The sequence below is a fragment of the Prinia subflava genome, chromosome 1 (assembly GCF_021018805.1).
Source record: "Prinia subflava isolate CZ2003 ecotype Zambia chromosome 1, Cam_Psub_1.2, whole genome shotgun sequence".
NCBI classification, from domain to species: Eukaryota; Metazoa; Chordata; class Aves; order Passeriformes; family Cisticolidae; genus Prinia; species Prinia subflava.
Window position 1 is genome coordinate 94,643,131 of NC_086247.1, and position 21,476 is coordinate 94,664,606.

General features: G+C 42.6%; 1 protein-coding gene across 3 annotated transcripts in view; it reads left to right on the plus strand.

Moving 5' to 3' along the window:
* The first annotated feature begins 2,080 nt into the window (after window positions 1-2,080).
* Window positions 2,081-21,476, plus strand: part of ATP9B (ATPase phospholipid transporting 9B (putative)) — a 166,371-nt gene continuing 146,975 nt past the window's right edge. For all 3 annotated transcript variants that reach the window (XM_063403788.1, XM_063403796.1, XM_063403804.1), the window contains exon 1: window positions 2,081-2,236. In XM_063403788.1, the coding sequence (XP_063259858.1) occupies window positions 2,142-2,236 (95 nt within the window). In that variant the 5' untranslated portion in view covers window positions 2,081-2,141. The remainder of the gene's footprint in view (window positions 2,237-21,476) is intronic.

Below are 21,476 nucleotides of genomic sequence, written 5' to 3' on the forward strand. Positions count from 1 at the left end.
ATGGGGATTCTGAATATATAGTTATTAATATTAATGTTTAAAATTTTAAAGCTGTTGAGATGTGCAGAATTCCAGTTAACAGCAGCCATGAAAGCACCTAGGACTGGCATAATTGTTACCCTGAAGGTTTTCAGGGCTGTGTTGCTTATTCCAACACATAAGTTACAGCCATCACGGCAAAGCAGGCAGGAGATAGGCAGTACCACACACCATGAACTGCCATGCAGTGGATGCAACAGCAACGAGCCCTTGAGCAGAGCCACCCATCCACACCTTGGGCACTGCAGCTTAACTGTGTAGCCAGCACCTACAAGAGGGAAGCGACCCTTCTCTTGTCTGGTACTTGTAGGACCTTATCTGGGTTGCCATGTCCAGTTCTGGTCTTCTCATTACCAAAGCTCACTGTCACTCTGAAGTGAATCTATGAAAAGGTGACCAAGATGGCCAGGGAGCTGGAGAACATGATGGGTAAGGAGGGGTTGAGAGCTCAGGCTGCACAGCTTACAGCAGAAAAAGTCAAGAAAAGATGCTGTGGCTGAATAAAACTACTTAATGGCACGATACCAAGAAGCCGGAGCCCAGAGTTCTCTCACAGATAGATGGTTTTGGCTGATCCTGTGTTTCCCAAGTTGGAACATGGGGAGTTTTGAGTACTTATTAGCAATTTTTTTTTCACAAGATAAACACTGCAACAGGTAGCCCAGAGAATTTATGGAAACATCGTGCTGCCCTTGGAGGTGTTCAATACTCCACTGCACATGGCCCTGAACAACCTGATATTAAATGTAATGTCTTGGAGCAATGGCTTGGTCTAGGTGATGTCTAGACATCTCTTTCAATATAAATTACAATTTTGTGATTCTACTGGTGAACTGATTCAGATTCTAATACCATGAACATTATAAGGATTAACAGAGTTAAAAAGCTAAATAAATATCTTTCCCCTTTCTGGCGTTTCCACATGTGACCCTTTGAATACCCAGCAAAGTCCTGTCACATGCACAGCATAGATATTTTCCCCTTCTATTTCTATACAAGCCTTGTGCTTTTTGTGTAACTGGTTCCTGTCTCCTGGTTCAACTTCGAGAGTTCTGTATCTGTCAGTGAGTTCAGAATCCAGATAACATGCCTAAAGTCAAAATTCTGCTCAGAAATTTGCACTTGGAAAGAACTGCCAGTGCTCCATAACCTTCACTCCAGCAGATAGGAGCATCATTCATAGTAAGCTGTTTGTTGTGGTGTCTCCATAATGACCATCTTCTCTCGGCCGAAGATACACCTCAAGGTACAGCAACACTTCAGTCTGAAGTGCCTGGGTCATAAGAGCAGACTTCATTTAGCAACAGGCATTGAGGAAAAAAATAAAATAATTTTCTTTCTCCTGTTGTGGAATGTCTTCCATATTTGTAATGTTGTTAGGCCTTTTGCTCCCCCACAGCATCTGATTTCAGGGGAATACAGACAGATAACATCCTACAGTAGGTCTATGAACATATCTATCTTGCAAACTTTTGCTGGTGACCACCCTGTGAGGTCCCACAGACTGGTACCATTATCCCTGGCATACCGAATGTCCACTTCCATGTGGCAATACCTTTCTCTGTTTAAGGGCAGGAAACCATCACCAGCAGGTGTGATACCTCAGAACCTGAATAATTATGGAATGAGAGAACAGAGCAAGTTGGAAGGGACTGCAAAGGTAATTTGGTCGAACCTCTCTGTTCAAGCAGGGCCAGCCTAGAGCCCATAGCACAGCACTGCGTCCAGATGGTTCTTGAGTATCTCCATCGATGGAGACTCCACAGCCTTTCTGGGCAATCGCAGAGGAAAGAAGTTCTTCCTTATGTTCAGGTGGAGCTTCCTGTTCATCAGCTCCTGCCTCTCGTCCTCCAGCCTGGCAGCCCTGAGCAGAGCCCGGCTCCCCGCTGCCCGCACTGTGGGTGCCCGCACCCAGCCGTGTCTGAGGCCTCAGCTCCGCCGGCCCCGCTGTGGGAAGCGCGCGCCCGCCAGCCCCGCGCGCCGCCCGCCTCGCGCCCGCCCCGTGTTCACCCCGAGCCCCGCCCCCACGACGTCACCGGCGTGCCCGTGACGTCAGGAGGGCCCGGGCGGCGCCCGGCGGGCGGCGGGGGGGCGCCCCCAAGATGGCGGACCAGATCCCGCTGCGCCCGGTGCCGCGCAGCGCCCAGCGCAGGGCGGCCTATTACAGCAGCGCCGCCGCGGCGCAGCGGCACAGCAGGTACGGGCAGGGCCGGCGCGGCGGCCGCTGCCCCCCTTCTTCCCCTCTCCTTCCCCTGTCCCCAGCCGCGGGCGGGGCGGCGTGCGCCCCTCGCCCAACCTCGCTGCCCTGCGGAGATCCGGGACCGCCCGCCCGCTCCGCGGGGAGGGCGGGAAGGGGTGGCGGCCCCGCCGCGGATGGCGGAGGGGGTTGTCGGCAGTCGCTGGTTCCTGCAGGCCTCCGCGGATGTGGCCACTCATCCCGGGCCGCTGTTTCCGTGTCCCGGCGGCGGGGCTGGGGCTGGGACGGGCTGCGGTGGCGGCGGGAGGATGCGCCGGGCGCGCTCGGCCCGGCTGCTCCCGTCGCCGGCCCCGATATCGCAGGTGCGGCCTTGGCTCGCCCGGCCCCGCCGCCCGCAACTCCGCGCAACTCTTGTCCCTTGCCAGGAGTTCACTTAGGGGCGGGATGCCCGCGGCGGGGGGCTTGTTTGGGCTTCCGTCGTACATGGCGTTGCGAGCTCGGTGTTGGGTGCTAGCACGGCCACCATTCCTCAGTGTGGGAATTAAAATAACTTCAAATTTCCTAAAAGATACATTAGTGGGCTTAAGCAATTTGGAGAAGACGGTTTAAAGGTCTGCCGTAAAATTGTTTCCAGGCAAAAATGGAACGTTGGTTTGCTTCCCATTGTTTTGAATAATTTCTAGGCATACTATTGTTGTGAGCAAGGAAAAACGTTGCTCCATAATTTTGGTATTTCCATTGGATAGCACTCTTACAGTGGATGATATGATACTTACTTGTTACAGGTTTCTGTCCTCTTTTGGCTTTTGTAGAGCATTCTCTGTGGATGGAGGGAGGAGTTGTAGCATCTGAAGGAATTGGACTTGCTAAGAACGGAATAGTTGGTGCTCTTGTCCTAGTTTAAGTACAGTGATAAATCTGTTTTGTAATGAATAAAATGCATTTGCTTCTTTGTCTGGATGGGATAACTAACAAAAAATGTAGTTTAAAGCTGTGCAAAATAGGTTGGGTTTACATTGTGTTGTCTTGATTCTTAAACTAGACAAAAGGTTTTTTATGAACATTCACAAGTTTGTAGTACAGTCTGCCATAGTATTAGCCTTCCCCATCTCACTAATACTGGAATGACTGACAATTTGTAGTAGGTTTGCCCTCTGTCTTGAGGCAGGACAGTGTCATCATCACTAACCCTATTCCTTAGGGAATTGAATCAGAGAACACTCTCGCTGAAATTTGTATCTCAGTAGGTGGTGTGCTTGGGAATAAAGAGGAAGATTTGGTAGGCAAAAACTTAGTCCAGACTATGAAGGGTACTGGGAGTTCTGTTGTAGGTTAACCAGGAGTGTTCTGGTGATTTGAAAAATGCTGTAGATGTGATGGATTGAGTCCATAAGTCAGATGGTTACACAGGTTAATTGAAGGTGTGTGTGCAGGTGTCATTGTGGTTCTTTAGACAAACTGTTTAATTGTGGCTTTATAAGCAGATTTGGCAAGCTGTAGGAGTTAGCAAGGAACTACCAGCTCAGTACAGATTTGCTTCTTGCCCTCTGTCTTTGACCAACGTTCAAAGATTGTGGATTACATTCCTTCCAGTTTAGATGACAGCTTTCAGAGTTATGGTCTTTCATAATCTGTGTATTTTAACGTACTGATCCTCCACAAAAGTGATTGTTTATGTTTTTCATTACTTTTGTGCAACTTTTTGTAGATATATAAAAGCTTTAAAAATTGTCAGGCTCATTTATTACGCTTCTTCATTTTTGATTGATTAATGAATTGCTTATTTGAGCTCTGAGAATTAGAATACTTACACCAGCCACTTCGATCACTTTCTTGGTTTTACTTTTCTTCATGTGAGTTGAGTAAGTTGGTCATTCTCCTTTAAGAATACCTTATCTCAAATTTGTGAGGGCACCTCTATAAGGTGTCCTATGGGCCTGCAATAAAAACATGGGAATGCTTGTGTGGAGTCTGCCACAGCTGTCTCGTGTAGAGTAAAAGGGGAAATTCGGCAGTGCAGATATTTGAATTACAACTTGTAAGCCTTATGGCTCTAAGCTTGTAATTGAACTACAGCTTCTATGTCTTTGTGAATGATTCATCCTGCTTTTCTAATCTTTATCTTCAGCACAGACTCTAAATAAGCCTTGCATTCCAGTGGAAACTGCAGCAAAGGGCCTGATGTCAGAGACTTATGAGAGTGTTGAAGTGAAGTCTCTGAGGTCTCTGATAAGCAGGAACCTATGATGTGCATGTACGCTTGAGGATTTTACCTAAAACAGTGTACATATCTCTGAAGATGTCTAGAAACAAACATCTATTAAAACATACTGGAGCTGCTTTTGTTTCTGGACCTTTAAGAGCTTTTGACTTGCTGTGATTTATTTCTTCAGTGAAGAATTTACAGTCTTTTGGAAGTCCTATACACACATCCTTAAGTGCGGTAGTGTTTCTAAATCCAATTAGTTGTCCTGCTGCTGTGCAACATCAGTTAACACAACTCATCAGTTGCTAACCTTTATTGGCCTCACAGCTAATTTGTAGGATGACTTCTTTTGCTTGAGCTAAGCAGTCTGTAGGAGTCTTTGCCAGTGTTGCTGTAGCTCACTTTGCAGTGAGGACAAAGACTTTCATACTCAGTATTTGTCTGTAGTGCACTTGGTGTTCTTGGGATTCATTTAGACAGACTGATAGTGCGTATTTTAAAGCTGGAATATGTTTTCCCACACACCTAAAGAAACTTTGACAATATGCACATTTCTCTATAAAATTGTAGCCAGCTAAGAATCATGAAATGTCCTCAGTTGTACTTCATATATAAATATGACAAGATAAATGTATTTTTGTATATTCATACTGTATGTGTTAAGATTTGTTTAAAAAAAAATCTAAAAATACATATTAAATATTGCCTATGGTTCAGTGAACACGTGCATCCTGTTGTGCTTTTATTTCTGATGTCTAAGCACAGCTTACTACTTTTGCAGTAGAAATTCAGTTTTTATATTTTCTGTCATCTTTCCCTACATCAGATGGACAGAGAAGTGTTCATGTGCAGCCATTAACAATTAGGGAAATCTACTGTGGAGGAAAAAGTTGAAAAAACCTTGCTATTGTTTAGTATATTCAACTTGCATAGTTGTAAAAAGGCTTGAGGGGAAAAGCTAATTGTTTCAGCACTTGTTTCAGCACCTTGTCCTTCAGCTTGAAGGTTGTTATCTACAGGAAAATAATTGCTGCTTTTTGTTTACATGGTGAGTGAGGAGGAGGACCAGAGAGCATTCTGTGTAGAGTGTGCAGTGAGGCCTGTTCTCATCTGTCTGTCTTGTATTTGTCATCATCAACCGCAGAGTAATCAACTGCTGAACACAGGAGGGAAGTTGACTGCGCTGTGTCTGTGCTGTCATGTGGGGTTGATGGCAGGAAAACAAGAAGCCTGATGGAATTTTGAAGCTGATAAGGAACTAAACAGTAGTCAACTATCCATATTTATCCATATTTTATTTATCCATAAACAAAACACCTAGTTTATTCAGGTGTTCTATGCTTGTTGCTGTCAGTGTATGATTGTATTTGGCCTAATAGGGCTAAGGTGAGAGGTGTTGGGACTCCTGAGGTGGTACCAGAAAATCACATCTTTCCAGCTCTCTTGCACTCGAGATATTCATAAAGGTGGTGGCATGAAGGATACCCAGTCACTGGAAGGAAATCTCTTGCATGATTGTTCATGCTGTGGGCCACAGTAGTGTATTTATGAATTGCACAACTGAATATATTAGATGCTTGTGACAGAGCAAGTTGTGGAATAGATCAGCTGCTGTTGCTTGTCTCTGCAGTTTGCCACAGATGGAGCAACTCTGTTTTAAGGCAACTGCCTATACTGTTATTTTTGTATTCTTTTATGCCATTAGCGAATAAGAAAATTGCACAAGAAAGAAAAAAAGAACCAAATGATAGGATGATGTCTTTTGTACAGGTAAATGCAGGATGCTTGTTGCTTAACAATTAGTGAACTACTTTAATGTGAAGTATGCATAATAATAATAATAAAAAAGACATCTGTTCCAAACAAAAGGGAATGGAAGTCTGCAGAACTTGAAGTTCAGTGAAAATTCACATGATTCCCTCATACTTACAAATCTCAAACCAATATTTGTAGTACACAGAAAATAAGATGATTTAATGTAGTAATACTGTTCTAATGCTTTTCATTTGAGTGAAAGCTGTTCCCAGCAATCACGTAGTCCTTACGGTTATGATTTCTCAGCGTGTTTGGCTAGGTTCCACAGTGAACCACCCAAAAAGAGGTAAAAATGTCAATAGATATTACTCAAGGCATTTACTGTAATTCTGTGGGATTTTTTCATTTCTAACATCATCTGATGTGAGCTTTGTTAAAAAGCCTTTAAAACAACTTTCAGGTGTTAGAATTGTGTCCTAATTCTGAACAACAATGTGATTTTCACAGTCTAGATGTTATTCTTCATATTCCAGTGGTTTTTGGTAGTTATTGCATATGAAATAAGAGTAATGTCTCCAAATAACTAAAAATATTATTTGGTGAGACCGTGTAACAATCAGAGCCTTTAGGACTTAACATCTCTTGTGGTCACAGAAAGTTCATGACTTATCACTTATATTGCTATAGGTATGGGTCTGGAAAGCCTTGCAAAATGTCTATAATTGTTCAAAACCCCCACATATTGCCAGATGTCAGTGGAGTTTACCCACTGAATGGGCTATACACAGTGATATTTAGTATTTTGTACAGTTTTCTGAAATGCTGCCAGAACACCCTTCCCTGGGTGTTTCTGAATGTTTAGAACAAAAGTTCTTACAGTATCTGGGTACATTTATACAGGTTTCAATTTCATCTTCTCCCCCACATACCTGTTAATCGAATGGTTCTACATATTTCATCCTGAAAATGAGCTTGAACATGATAGATGAAGCTGAATGACTGACAATATTGCCATTAATTTAAATTTTAATATCACTTCTGTGCTAAAACATTCCAAGATGGAACCGAATTTACTTTTGAACATCTGTGTTTTAAAACTGCTGTTGCAAAGTAACAGTAACTTCTTCAAACATCTGTTGTTTGACCTGAAGCAATAACTTGTTAAGTCCAGGAACATAAATATCTATGTTACTTTTTTTTGTAGAAATAGCATTGTTAATGCTATTCATTTTGCTACTTTGGACATGATCGCAGAAACTCCTGGAAGTTAAGCAGCTGTCGGAATGTGTGGCAGTGGGTACTGCTTATTAATTCTCCATACAGGTACTGACACACTTGCACTTCCTTGTGGATAAAACTCCTAACATCATCCTGTTTCCTGTGGTGCTTCCTTTAAATCAGAGCTCCTGTCTTATGTTATTTATCCTCTGTGACAAGCAAACAGGAATGGCAGCCAAATGGATGCACCATTACAGATGAATCTTCTGTCTGTGTAGGACAGAAATCTGTGCTTGGAGGTAGCGACTCAGAGTGAGATGTATCAGTAGTTACTGTGATGCCAAAAGTTGCAAATGTTTAGGTTCCACTGATACTTGCTAGAAATGTCATGAACTCTGAGCAACTGAATGTGTTATGTCTAGGAAGCCTTTCAGGCTACAGGTGCTGATATGTAGAGATTGTAGGGTATTGGGAATGAGAATACATTAAATTACACAGCTGTATGTTATGCTGATGTATTCAAATATATATATTCATTATACTACACTTCTGTCTTTTGTTTCAGCATAAGGAGGAAAGACTCAAGTGTGGTATAAAGAAATCTCACTAGAATAGTCCTTAGGAGGGTTGTCTGTGCTGTTACTGCCATTCTTACAAAGTGTATCAATCATGTATATGCTTTGTTCTTTTCCAGGAGAACTCTTGCCCCTCTGTTTTTTATAGACTTCACCTGAATTTCAAAGTGTTTGTCTCTTTTTCATTAAAAAAAATTCAACATTGATGTCACTTTCTTGCAGGACATACTTCCCTTTGTTTATTAGCCTTTCCTGGATCATGGTTTTGGACAGAGATTCGGCCCTGTTATTCGGAACTATGTCACTGAGTGACTTTTAGGCTTAGTCTTAGATCCCATCTCTGAATTCTGATTCTTCAAACAGGGTTGTTTGTGTGGCAGCTTTGTACTTGATTTGTGTTATCGTGATTGAGTTGGGTCTTTTTTCAGGATCTCAAGTTATGGAGTACCTCTAGTTTTTAGAAAAAGGAGTAGTTAATGTATTCCCGTTCCTGGACTGTGTTTTGCTTTCTTTGCTGAAGACTTTATTTATAGGTTAATACTGCTGTTTGGGACTGACACCTGATTAAGGGTAAGTGCAGCTTCTGAGACTTCTGCCTAGGACGAAGGTCCAAGGAATTTTACGTACAAGTCTTGAAAAATAGTCTTTCTATATCTTAATATTTTCAAAAGTTTTATGCAGTGTGTGTTGTCATTGTTAGGTTCTGGGGCCTTTATTTTTCAGGGGAAAGATTTAATGATGTAGATAACCATATGACATGCATATGAAGTTACGTTAGCAACTGTAAAATAATGTTACAAACAATGAGACTTCCATTGGTGCCATATATGAGAAGCAATTTGTCATATTTTATCTGCAGACACAAATTTAGATGAGATAGGAACTTCAGGTGATTTTAGTAAAAAAGTGATTTTTAATCTATTTAAGTTCTTTGTTGATATTATGTAAGAACTGTGCATTTGGAAATAGTTGTCTTTATATTTTTCTCTTCACTAGTAATGACCTTTCATACCAGGATAGGTTTACAGACAGTCATAATTTTTAATTCAGTTTTTCTTACAGTAACTATCCTGATCTGAAGTGTTTTAATCATTATGCAAAAAAAAAAAATAGTTTGAGAACTTCAAATTACTATTGAAGATGTTACTGTTGTTTGCATAAGCACAAGTGACTGCATGTTTAAGCTATTATTTTTGCATGCCTTCCTGGTTTATATCTGTAGTATCTAAATACGGTGATTTGTATTACTTGGGCAGGCATTTGGATTACTAAGAACGGGGAGAGAAAACAATTGATTGGGCTACAATGTCAATAACAATACCCAGTGACAGTGATAAAATGGCCTGTTGTTCTGATCAATGACATACCCAACTAATTAAAAATAGGGTTCTGCTGAATGTAGATGATGTTTCCTAAGGTCCTGCTGTGTATTTAGGTATTTCTGGTCTCTATTTGTTAAATGCAGAGACTCACTCATCTTGTCACGGGTTGAAAAAGATCTTGTGTTAAGGTACACATAGCGCTTTGTAAGGTGAGCAAGCAGTAGTAAGGACAGATGCCTTTTATCATGGAGGCTTTATTACATACCTTCTCAACTTGCTTCTTCTGTATATTTTTCTCATAAGAAAGTGTGATGTAGGAGAGAGAGAAGGTAAATAGCATTTAGAATATTTGATTTTTATAGGTGTCTGGTGGAACCTGTTGTTTTAGTATCTGTTTTAAACAATTTTTTAAAAGCTACTGATGGAAAGGAGCTGCTGTGGTAACAAGTTTCTATTATTCTTGTAGACCTTTATCTCAGCAGATGTTTTTCTCTTAGTTCTGCAAGGCTGAAGATACCAGCTTTTTGTTTGTTTTGGGGTTTCGTTTGTTTGTTTTTTATTTGTTTGGCTTTGGGGTAGGGTTTTTGTTGTTGTTTCTTGGTTGATTGTTGTTTTATTTTTTTGTAGTAGTAGTTCAACAATGCTGCCTTGTCGTTTTCCATATTATCTCCCTGTATCATTTGGGACTGGGGGACAGTGATTTATTTGGTCTTATTGCAGAGTTTGGTCTTACTCATCTCAGTGATACACTCAGTAATAAACTTGCCTGCATACAGTAGAAGTACTTTTTCCTTCTATTTTGTTGTCCAGTGGATAAACATCCACTATGGTGAGAATGTTGTACTAAATTTTTAAAGAACCTGGATATAAGTGTTCAGCTCTACAAATATCCAGCATCCTTAAAAGCTGTTAGTATCAACTGTGGTTACTCCATAAAAAATTTGTAAGAGCATTGTTTTGTGTGAGTGTCTGATTTTTTTGGGGTTAGGACCTGTGTTCAGAGACTGCCCAAGTAACACTGATTAGGGGTGTACTTGCATTAGAGGCACAGATGAAGCTGAATAGGAATATAGAACAACAAGTTCTAATCAATTTTAAAAACTTCTGAAATAGCTTTTCTGTCTTTTTTGGTTGAAGAAAATTCTTTAAATTTCATGCATTTAGTTGCAGAAGATTTTTCCATTTTCAACTTCTGTTGTAATCTAGGAACAGCATGATTGCTTTGTAGTGAAACAGAATTTACTGCTGTGTGAAGCACAGAGGTGTTTGAAATGGGAGGAAAAATGTAACTTTTAATTCTTAGAAATGCAGGGTAATAGTTGAGGAAAATAAATTTGTAGTTTGATTTTTCTTGGGTAACTTTCTAGCAAAGCAATTTGTTTTATGGATACACTTCTTATTTGATTAAGTGGAAAAATTACATAAAAATACATAGTATTGTTATAAACATGGTTATGGATGAATGTGCCTTGCTTAATAAAATTTATGCAGCTGCAACTTCCTGGGAATTTTTTCTTCATTAGAGGACGTATTCTGGACAGTTTTGTCAGTGATACAGGCAGTCAACAGCAGTTGCTGATTTGGTGATTCATCATTTAAGAAACAATTCTTGCTCATCATATGGATATGGCTGGCACTTTCTTGATTTTTTTTCTCCTACATTTTCTCTACAATTTGGCAGATTCCTCCTTTATCCTTAGACTTGCAAAATGTTCACATAGGTTGGAGGTGGAGCAGGATAGGGTGTGAGTGAGACAGATTGTGCAGCTTACTTTGTCCTCTGCCCGTGATGGGAAGCAGAGGGAGTCTTATGGCTGCCACAGCCACTCAGCCAAATCACAGCTCTCGGCAGGATGGGACATGGCCACAGCATCGGGTGGCAGTAGCTCAACTAGTCTTTGTCAGCTTTTTTACTCAAGACTTTCCACTGCAGCCTCTCTTCCATGTGACTCAGCAACCCACAGCCACCTTCTGGGTCCAATTCATCCACAGACTCATGACCACGCATTCCTTTTTCCTCCCTCACTAGGTTTGAGAAATACTGCTTCAAGACATCAGCTTTGTTTTCCTTCTTGTGAATGAAGGTATATAGCACAAGTTACAGGTGATGAGGAAAGAATATTTCTGACACAGTGCTTATATTCCTACCTGGGTCTTTTAATCAAGCAGATAAAAAAACCCAACCTCTTCATAAATACTGCTTCTGCACTTGTTGCATGAATAAAAGCAGAAAAGCATGCAGTCACAATTGCCCTGTGTCTTGCACCTTCCCTCCGCACCCTTGAATATTGCTATTCTAGAGTAATGGAAAGCTGGCAGAAAACACAGAAATTATTATGGACCTGAATAGGTAGCCAAGTTAGATTTCAATAACTTAGAATGGCTTCCACTACCTGTTATGGTGCCTATGAGATTCCTGATAGTAGTCAGATTTTATGGAAAGTTGTTTAATATAAAGTTCCTTTTTTCTTAGGAAACCATGTTTTGTCAAGATAGTTTTCTTCATACCTGATTTAGTAGCAGTCACACTGAGAGTTTTGATGTCTCCACTCTGGCTTTTTTATCCATGTTGCTTTCAATGCTTCCCTATTTTAATGAGAGTTTCTAAGATTATACTTAATTGATTTGTCACTCAAGGAAAATCAGCACTTCAAGCAATTAAGTGCTGCAAAATACAAAGATTTTTGTTCTCATCCTAGTTATGAAAAATCCATTATTCATTATCTTACTGTTTTTAAATACTGAAGTACAATTTTGCAACACAATAGCAAAATTGCTTTTGAAACAGAATAAATTGCTTGCCAGTTCAGAGGCTGTATTTTGAAGTCAGGCTTACCAAACAAGATGGTGCTTATGCTCATTATCATCACTACTTGGTGAAGCTCCATATTTGAAAGTGCAAACCTAGATACCAATTGTGGGAAAAAACACCCTTGTCTTTAATATATAATGGTAAACAAATCTTAAAGAAATTATAATTAGAAGATCAATGTATTCCGCAAATATTACCACATTTACAAAACAGATTTAAACGTTAAGCATATCTGTGAATGTTTCTTGACAAATCTCTTCCATGATTCTCTTGCATTAGTGTGTATCTTCGAGAAAGATTTTACTCTTTTTACTGTGTTATTGCTGTTTGTAAGAGATACTGTTTTTCAAATCAGACACCTGCTAACTTTGTATGGAAGTAAAAGGGATGTGTTACTTTGTGATATCTTGTGCACTCCATTATAGCTGGCAGACTGTGATCTCACTGGGTGGTGTTAAAAATGCATCATTAATTGGATGTCCAAGAGCAAAACACAATGCAACATAAAGCTCTCTATTAAAACCATGATAATGTAATTTACAAATTTAATTAGAAAAGATTATAAAAGCACTGAACACTGTATATTTAAACACAGACCTGTCTTATTGGAAGTATAAGAATAAAGTAAAATCTTGAGGTTTTTTCTAAGCAGTGGTTTTATCACCTAGTGTTGATCTAGTCTGAGAGCAATCAATGTAATTTGGTATAATATGGATGTTAACCTGTAATATCTCCTGTGTTTTGTGAAGAGAATTTTTTGCATGTTTTTTCTTAATGTCCATTAATACTATTATTAAGAGAAAATATATTGCTAGATTGTCACATTAAACTAAACATCAGATACAGCTTTCTGCGAACAACATTGTGAAGATCAAGCTTTTCATGTTTGTTTTAAACTTTTTTTTTTAAGTGGGTGCTCTTAGTAATAATTTGGGAAGCATTTTCTATGCCGTATTCTCATGTAACTTTCTGGGAAGTCCTAACTTTTAATATTAGCACAGTTTCTTTTAGTTTGAAACTTTGGTTGTGTTTTCTGCAGTGTGGTAGTGCTTTTACACCATTTGAAACATTGATGAAGGTTTCTTGTCACAAGGCCTAATGTACTTAAGGCTCCAATAGTCAGTTGACTTGCAGCTGGGCATGGGAGATATTTGTTTATTATTATTCCTAGTTATGCAATATTTTCTAATCTGGTCTGAGCACATCCCTTAAAGGTGTTCCTTACTAAGTGATTCCAAGGCAGTGCAGAAATCAGTACATCACCTGGCAAAGAAAAGAGGGAGTGTCTAGCTCAAGACTTGTTATACAATGGCGGGTTTGGGGCTTTTTGTTCCCCTTTCTTATTAGAGTTTACTTCTTAACTGAGTTGATAGCAATTTATTATATAGCCAGTGTAAAGTATGTGGTGTACCTCTTAAATAGAAATCTAATATTCAGTCTCTTGCTTCCCCCTCTCCCTTTCCTGGCATCCAAAACCATTAATAGTTGCTTTAATATATGTTCTTGCATACAATAAGGCTCAACACAGAAAATCTAGGGGGAAAGAAAATGGTTTCAGGTTTCTGTATTAAATATATAGTGAGTTGAAAAAATGCAAGCCCATGATTACCCCTTTTGTTTGTAATATTGCTTTTTAAAAATAAATACCTTATTTGTCTATTAAGACTTTGGACTGAATACTGTTCAGGGTGCTGCTCTGTCAGTAGTGCTCTGTCAGTAGAACTCTGTCCTGCTCAAGCCAGGCCACCTACAGCTGCTTGCTCAGGATTGTGTCCAGGCAGGTTTTAAATGTCTGAAAAGATGAAGATGTCTCAATCTCCCTGGACAGCTCATGTCAACTGTCCAGGGAGACATGACAACTCATCATCAGTAATCCTCATGTTAAAAGTGTTTCCTGATGTTGAAGTGACACCTTCTGTGTTTCTGTTTGTGCCAATTGCCTCTAGTCCTATGACTGGGCACTGCTGAAGACAGCCTGACTCAATCATCTTTGCAACCTCCCTTCAGGTTCATGGATATTAATGAGATCCTGCTTACGCTTTGTCTTCTGAAGGCTGAGCAGTCCCATCTCTCTCAGTCTTTCCTTGTGGGAGAGATGCTTCAGTCCCTTCATCATCATTATGGCCCTTCACTGGACTCAGTTCAGCATGGCCTTGTCTCTCTTGCACTGAACACACTGCTCCAGGTGTGGCCTCCCCAGTGCTGAGCTGAGAGGAGGTATCTCCTCCCGTGATGTGTTGGCAGCACTTTGATACCTGATACCTGGCAGCCCAGGATACTGATACCTTTCTTTGCAGTGAGGGCACAGTGCTGGTGTCCACCAGGATCCCCAAATTCTTTGCTGCCAAGCTCCTTCCATGGAGTAGCCCCCAGCATGTAGTGGTGAGTGAGGTTGTTCAGGTGCAGAACTTTGCACTTCTTCTTGCTGAGCTTTCTGAGGTTCCCGTCAACCTGTTTCTCCAGCCTGTCAAATTTGCACTGGATAGTGGCATGTTCATCTGGCCTGTTCTGACACCTTCCAGTTTTGTGTCATCTTCAGACTTGCTGAGGGTGCATTTTGCCCTGTCTTCCACATCATCAATGAAGACGTTAAACAAGACTGAGCCAGTATGGATCTCTGGGGTGCACTGACCTAGTGTACTGACCTCCAACTAGACTTTGTGCCATTGACCATCCTCTGGCCATTGTGATAGAATTCAATGCATCTCACTGTATGCTCATCCAGCTACTGCAGCAGCAACTTGTCTATGAGAATTTTATAGGAGACAATGTCTACAACCTTACTGAAGTCAAAGCAGACACTATGCACTGCTCTTCCCTCACCTACCAGGTCAGCTATTTAATCTTGCAGTTTTATCAGGTTGGTCAAGTAGGACTTCCCTTTGGTGAAGCCATGCTGACTACTCCTGATGATTTTCTTGTTCTTTTCTGGAAAAGATTTCCAAAGACGAGCCACTCTATCATCTTCCCAGGGATTGTGGTGAGACTGGAAGGTATGGACAGGTTCCCTGGGTCCTCCTTCTTGCCCTTCGTGAAAGTAGGAGTGGCATTTGCTTTCCTCCGATCTTCAGTCACTTCTCCCAATTGCCATGATTGATCAAACATAATTGGAATTGACCTTGCAGTGATGTCTGACAGGTTCCTCAGCACTTGTGGGTGCATCCCATCAGGGCCCATAGGCTTTTTTATATTTTTACATATGAATATACATAATAGAATACTATTAATATATATATTACAAATTATATATATTTCATTACATATATTTTATTATATATGTAATATTATACTATAAAAAATAAATATATAGATATTCATATTCAGTTTGCTTAAGTGTACCCTGACTCATCATCCTTGCTTTAGGCATTATTCCTGTTCTCTGAGACCTGAGACTCCTGAAAGTCAGTCTTGCTAATCAAGACTGAATCAAAAAAGGCATCTAGTACCTCAGCCTTTTCCATGTCCCATGTAGCTATATCCCCTGTCTTAATCAATGAGACTCCATTTTCCCTAGTCTTCCTAATCTCACCCATGTACTTAAAAACTTCTTGTCTTTGACATCCCTTGCTAGAGTCTAATACATTTTGCTATAGCTTTCCTAGCTTTGTCCCTGGAAACTTGGACAATGTTTTTGTATATCCCCAGGTTACCTGTCCTTATTTCTACCCTCCATGCACTTTATTTTTGTGTCTGGGTTTGGACAGCTCCTTGTTTGTCCAGTCAGGGCCATCACACTAGATGGGAATCTCTTGAACTTGGAGTAGCTGATCCTTGAATACCAGCTTTTTTGGGCCCCTCTTCTCCCCAAGACCTTATTCCATGGGACTCTTTCAAGCACTTCTTGAAAAGGCCAAATCCATTCTGAATTCCAGGGTTGTGAGCTGCTTGCTACCGTTCCGCCTGCTCTCAGGGTCTTGAACTTCACCATTTTATGGTCACTGCAGTCAAGGCTGTGTTGACCTTCTCATCCCCAGGGAGCCCCTCCTTGCTTGATATGAGGTGCAGCAGAGCATCGTCTCATGGGCTCCTCCCAAGTAATTAGAGGAGAAGTTGTTGAAGTGCTGCAGGACCCTCCAGGATTGCCTGTGTCCTTTTGTGTCATTCCTGCAGGGCTGTGAAGATTTGCCATGAAGACCAGGGCTTGCGAATGTGAAGCTGTTCCTCTCTGTCTGTAAAGGGCCTTACCCACATGCATTTCCTGTTCAGGTGGTCTCTAGCAGACACCTACCAAATGTTGCCTTTGCCTGTTCTCTCTTTGCTCTTAACCCAGAAGCTCTCAGTTGCGTCCTCATCCATCCCTAGGCAGATCTCCACGCACTCCAGCTGCTCGCTTGCATAAAGGCAGTGATTTTCCAGTTTTTTTAATTACTGTTTTTATATGGTTTGGGTTTAGTTTGCTGTGGAGAAAATGGGACAGTCTCAGGATTCATCTTGGAAGTGATGACTTTAAATACAGCTTCATAAAAATTAAACTTACTAATTTTGAATAACAGTGTATCTTCTTTCAATCATCTTCCCAAAGGTATAAAAGTATGAAATGAGTAAGTTAGTCAATTTGCAGGCACTTAGGGTAATTTTCTTACTGAATATTCCAGTGTTTTGTCTTAGCTTAAAAAGCATTCCATATATGTAAAATTAGAGTGTGTTGCAGCCGGGAAGCCTGGTAGGCTCCCGTGGCGGTCAGTTGCTTAAGGGCAGAAATGCCTAGTCATGGTGACTAGGCCAAAATAACCCTTCTCCCGCGCTTGGACCCTCGCTTATCTCCCTGTAAGACAATAGGTCACTTTGTACCCCGAACCATACCATTGGACACCTTTTCAAAACCTCTGTACCCTATAAAAACCCCACTTTCCCCCAGCTCAGCAGAAGCCGCTGTCCCTGGAACCCTTCACGGAAGAAGCTAATAAAGATTCATCTGTGGAACTCCATACGGCGCTTCTCCTCTCTCTCCCTGCGTCTGCCAAGGCACCTTAGCAAGCTTATGAGCTGAGAATCACTGCTAAAGAGCTGATCACTGCTAAGAGCTGAATATCACTATAACTAAGCTTGCTAAGTGTTGCCTGTGCCCGGGAGTCTTGCCGGAGTTGCTTGGACAGGGGGGTACGTAAGTGCACCCCTAACCAGGACCAACCAAGGCAGCCGAGACACCGACTGAAGCTACCGGGGAAAAACAAAACCTGGCGAACCAACGTGGGTGAAAAACCCCTGGAGAGCAGCCTTCACCGCGAAGAGTTACTGCCTTGGTTCGCTCAGAGTCCTTCTGAAGGCAACTTCTCCGTTATAGAAGAATTTCTCTGCAGAAGGCGTCTGACGACCCTCCCAGTCCAGCTCTGAGGAGTCAGACGTTGGCAGACCACCCTACCAGCAGCTTTGTGACCCACATTCGGCTGAGGAGTAAGTTGATTACAGCCTTTTTGCGCGCAAAAAATTCTTTACTCGGGTCTTTTTCTTTTTCTTTTTATTTTTTTTTCTCTTTTTTCTGCTGGGAGGGGAACGGGACCACATTACTATGGGATCAAAAAATAGTAAATTTAAACGATCCCAGAACGAGAGAGACTTATATTTAGAAATCTTAGAAATTCTATCTCTTAACAACCCTTCTTTCTCTAAAAGTAAAATCTTAAAAACTAACTTGAAAAAGTTTATCAAATGGATCATTTCCCAGTTTCCTGATACTAATACACAATCTATCACTTTAGATTCTTTTTGGGACTCGGTGGGGATAAAAATATACACTTCCCAACTTAATGGAGATTTCTCTGTTACACGATTTCTGCCCATTTTTCATAATATTACCAAAGTAGTAGAACAAGGAAATGTTAAGAAGTCTCCCAGTCCCCCCGAAGAGAGCTGTCCATCCTTATCTCTCCCGCCAGACTGTGTCCTTTCAGATGCTAATCTCCTCCCCCTCTCTCCAGATGCTGGCCACAGGGGGGTAGGGCGCGGATGCGCCGCTCCTGCCCCGCTCCCGCCCTGCGCCCCCGGTACCACCGCGGCCCCCGGCACCCCCACGCCCTCTCCCCAAAGCCCCCACCCCCACCCCTCGGCCCCCCCTCCTCCACCTTCAGCCGCCCCCCCGGGGACGGAGAACACGGACTCCGTGCTGTCCCCACCCCCCCTCTCCGCGCCGCCCCCACCTTCCCCCTCCCTCGCGCTGATCCCAAACCCTTCCTGTGTGCCTGCAAAGCCTGCAGGACCTGCTTATCTCATGTGTGGCCATCACCCTTTCCCCGCAGTATCTTCGAATGCAACTGTGCCTGCTCCTATAGACTCTGCACCCCCACACCTCACCCCCCCCACTCCCTCTGTAGCGAACGCGGCCCCATGCAATCCCACCCACCCGTCGCTACCTTATCCCCAAACCCTGCAGCCACTAAACCCTCATGGTACTTCTGAGACACCCCATGGTAGCATAACGCTTTTACAGGCCTCACAACCCTGTCCCAGCTGCGCCTCCCGTAGCCAGGTCTTGCAGCCCTGTCTACAGCACCCCACACCCCTGCAAAATGCCACTCCAAAACGCCAGAAAAAGCACTCCTCATTGGAGGATAGTAGTGATACTGAGCTCAGTTCTGATGAAGATGACATTGATCCATGGGCTTTAATTAAAATGGAAGCCACTCACGCAGGTGACTGGGAGTTGGCTCAGAAAATTTCTGCCTTCCCTGTAACTTATACAAAGGGAGAAAGAGGTGGTGCCTCCACTAAAATTATGTGGGAACCTAATACAAACAAAGAGCTCATAGAACTTCGAAAAGTAGCCAAAGAACATGGCAGAAGTTCACATATTTTTAAAAATTTCCTAGAAGCTATCTTCTCGGCACATGTTTTAATACCCCATGATGTTAAGAATATTGCTCACTGCCTCCTATCCCCGGCAGAATATATGCTATGGGAAAGGCATTGGAAAAAACAATTAAAAACATTATCAGACACATACGCTAAAGATCCTACTGGGCAAAGTTTTTCAGTTGAACAGCTGGCTGGAGAAGGCAATTTGCAGAAACCCTCAGATCAAGCTAAAACTTTGTCTGAGGCAGCAATACGAGATTTGGCTATTGCAGCTAAGACTTCCTTACTTCTCACCCCAGATGACTCTATCCCTACCCTACACTTCTCTAATATTAAACAAGGAGTAGATGAAAGCTTTATAAAATTTGTGGACAGAATTAAAGATGCTCTGGATAAACAGATAGAGAGCATAGAGGCAAGAAAAGAACTGTTATGCAAACTTGCCATGAGCAATGCTAATGAACAATGTAAAACTATTCTGAGAGCCTTACCCTTGGATACAGAACCTACCATAGAACAAATGGTGGAAAGCTGTACACGTCACCTCTCCACTGAAAACACAGTAGCCCAAGCAGTTGCTAAGGGTATTGCAGAAGGAGTTTCTGGTGCATTTGCAGTAGTGACTTCCCAAGACCAGACGCGCTGCTTTCACTGTGGAGACTTTGGACATTTTATAAAGGACTGTCCACATAGGTCACCTATGCAAATTCCCCGTAACACTTACCACAGACCCCAAAATCAGCAGCGCTTCCAGCGGCGTTCGGGAAACTGCCAGCAGAGCGTGGTCAGGCTCCACGCCAAGACAACAAATCAAAAGCCATCCAGACCCAACCATGCATCATTCCAGGAGATGCCACGTCACAAGAAGGGGATCCAACATACAGAGCAATACAGACGGGAACCCGGCGCCAGCTGGTAACTGCTTTATCCATTGACTTAAAAAAGAGGGATGTTTATCGTGTCCCTACTGGCAAGTATGGGCCAAAAGGAGGTCCTTTTGACATTTTAATTATAGGTGATACCGTTAATGGGCCGGATGAAATTTTTGTTTTTCCAGCAGTACAAACAGTGCACCCAGGTCAAGAAATCTTGGTCCAGCTGTGCTGCACAGACTTACCATTTTTTCTTTTAAAGGGAACTCCAATTGCACAAGCCTTTCTACTCCCAAAAAATCACAAGGAACAGCTCCCTCTCAACCCTATAGCAATGTGGGCACAAATTTTGGGATCCAATAGGCCTACCATTGAGTGTGGCCTATCCTGCAAAGGTGAGAAGATCCACCGACTGGGACTCCTGGACTCAGGCGCAGACCTGAGCCTCATCGCACGCTCAGAATGGCCTGCAAACTGGGAACTAGAACCGGTACCAGGTATGATTTCAGGGATCGGTGGAGCCACAATGTCCATGCGAAGCAAGCACAACGTGCTCATCGAAGGGCCTGAAGGCAAGTTGGCAACTATCCGCCCATTTGTGGTAAGGGCCCCCATCACCCTTTGGGGAAGGGATGTTCTATCCCAATGGGGAGCTTCCTTACAAATTCCCAGTCGGGATTTCTAATTGGGGCCACTGAGGAGCGCACACTACCAGATACCCCTCAGCTTACCTGGAAATGCCAAACCCCGATCTGGATTGAACAGTGGCCCCTCTCTAAAGTAAAACTGTGCGCACTACAAGCACTTGTAGAAGAACAGCTTGCCAAAGGTCACATCGTCGAGACCACCAGCCCTTGGAACACCCCAGTCTTTGTACTGCAAAAGCCTGGAACGGACAGGTGGAGGCTCCTCCAGGATCTGCGTAAAATCAATGAGGTAATTGAGGATATGGGCCCCCTTCAGCCTGGACTGCCTTCACCATCGATGTTGCCTCGAGACTGGACACTTGCCATCATAGATATTAAAGACTGTTTCTTCAGCATCCCGCTGCACCCCCAGGACGCTCCAAGGTTTGCTTTTTCTGTCCCCTCTCTTAACAGAGAGGCTCCACTCAAAAGATATCATTGGCTTTTTCTTCCCCAAGGTCTCAAGGTCTCACCTACCATATGCCAATGGTATGTTGCTCATGTTTTGTCTCCCGTTCGGAGCCTATTTCCAGATGCAATCATCTACCACTATATGGATGACATCCTGATCTGTGCATCAGACAAAGCCTACCTAGACAAAGCGGTTACAAAGACTATTGAAACCATAGAAAAAGCAGGATTCGAGATCCGTGAAGACAAAATACAGTACACCAACCCATGGACTTATCTTGGATTCCAGATCCGGGAAAGGACCATCGTACCCCAGCAGCTCGTCATCCGAGACGACCCAAAAACTCTGAGAGACTTACATAGTCTGTGTGGATCCATCAATTGGGTACGTCCTCTGCTAGGAATTACAACAGAGGACCTCGCTCCCCTGTTCAACCTTCTCCGTGGCAATGGAGACCTGGACTCTCCACGCACTCTTACAACAGAAGCCCGAGATGCCATCACCAAAGTCCAAGAAGCCCTATCTTCACACCAAGCCCATCGCTTCGAGCCTAGCCTGCCTTTCCAGTTTGTCATCCTGGGAAAAGCACC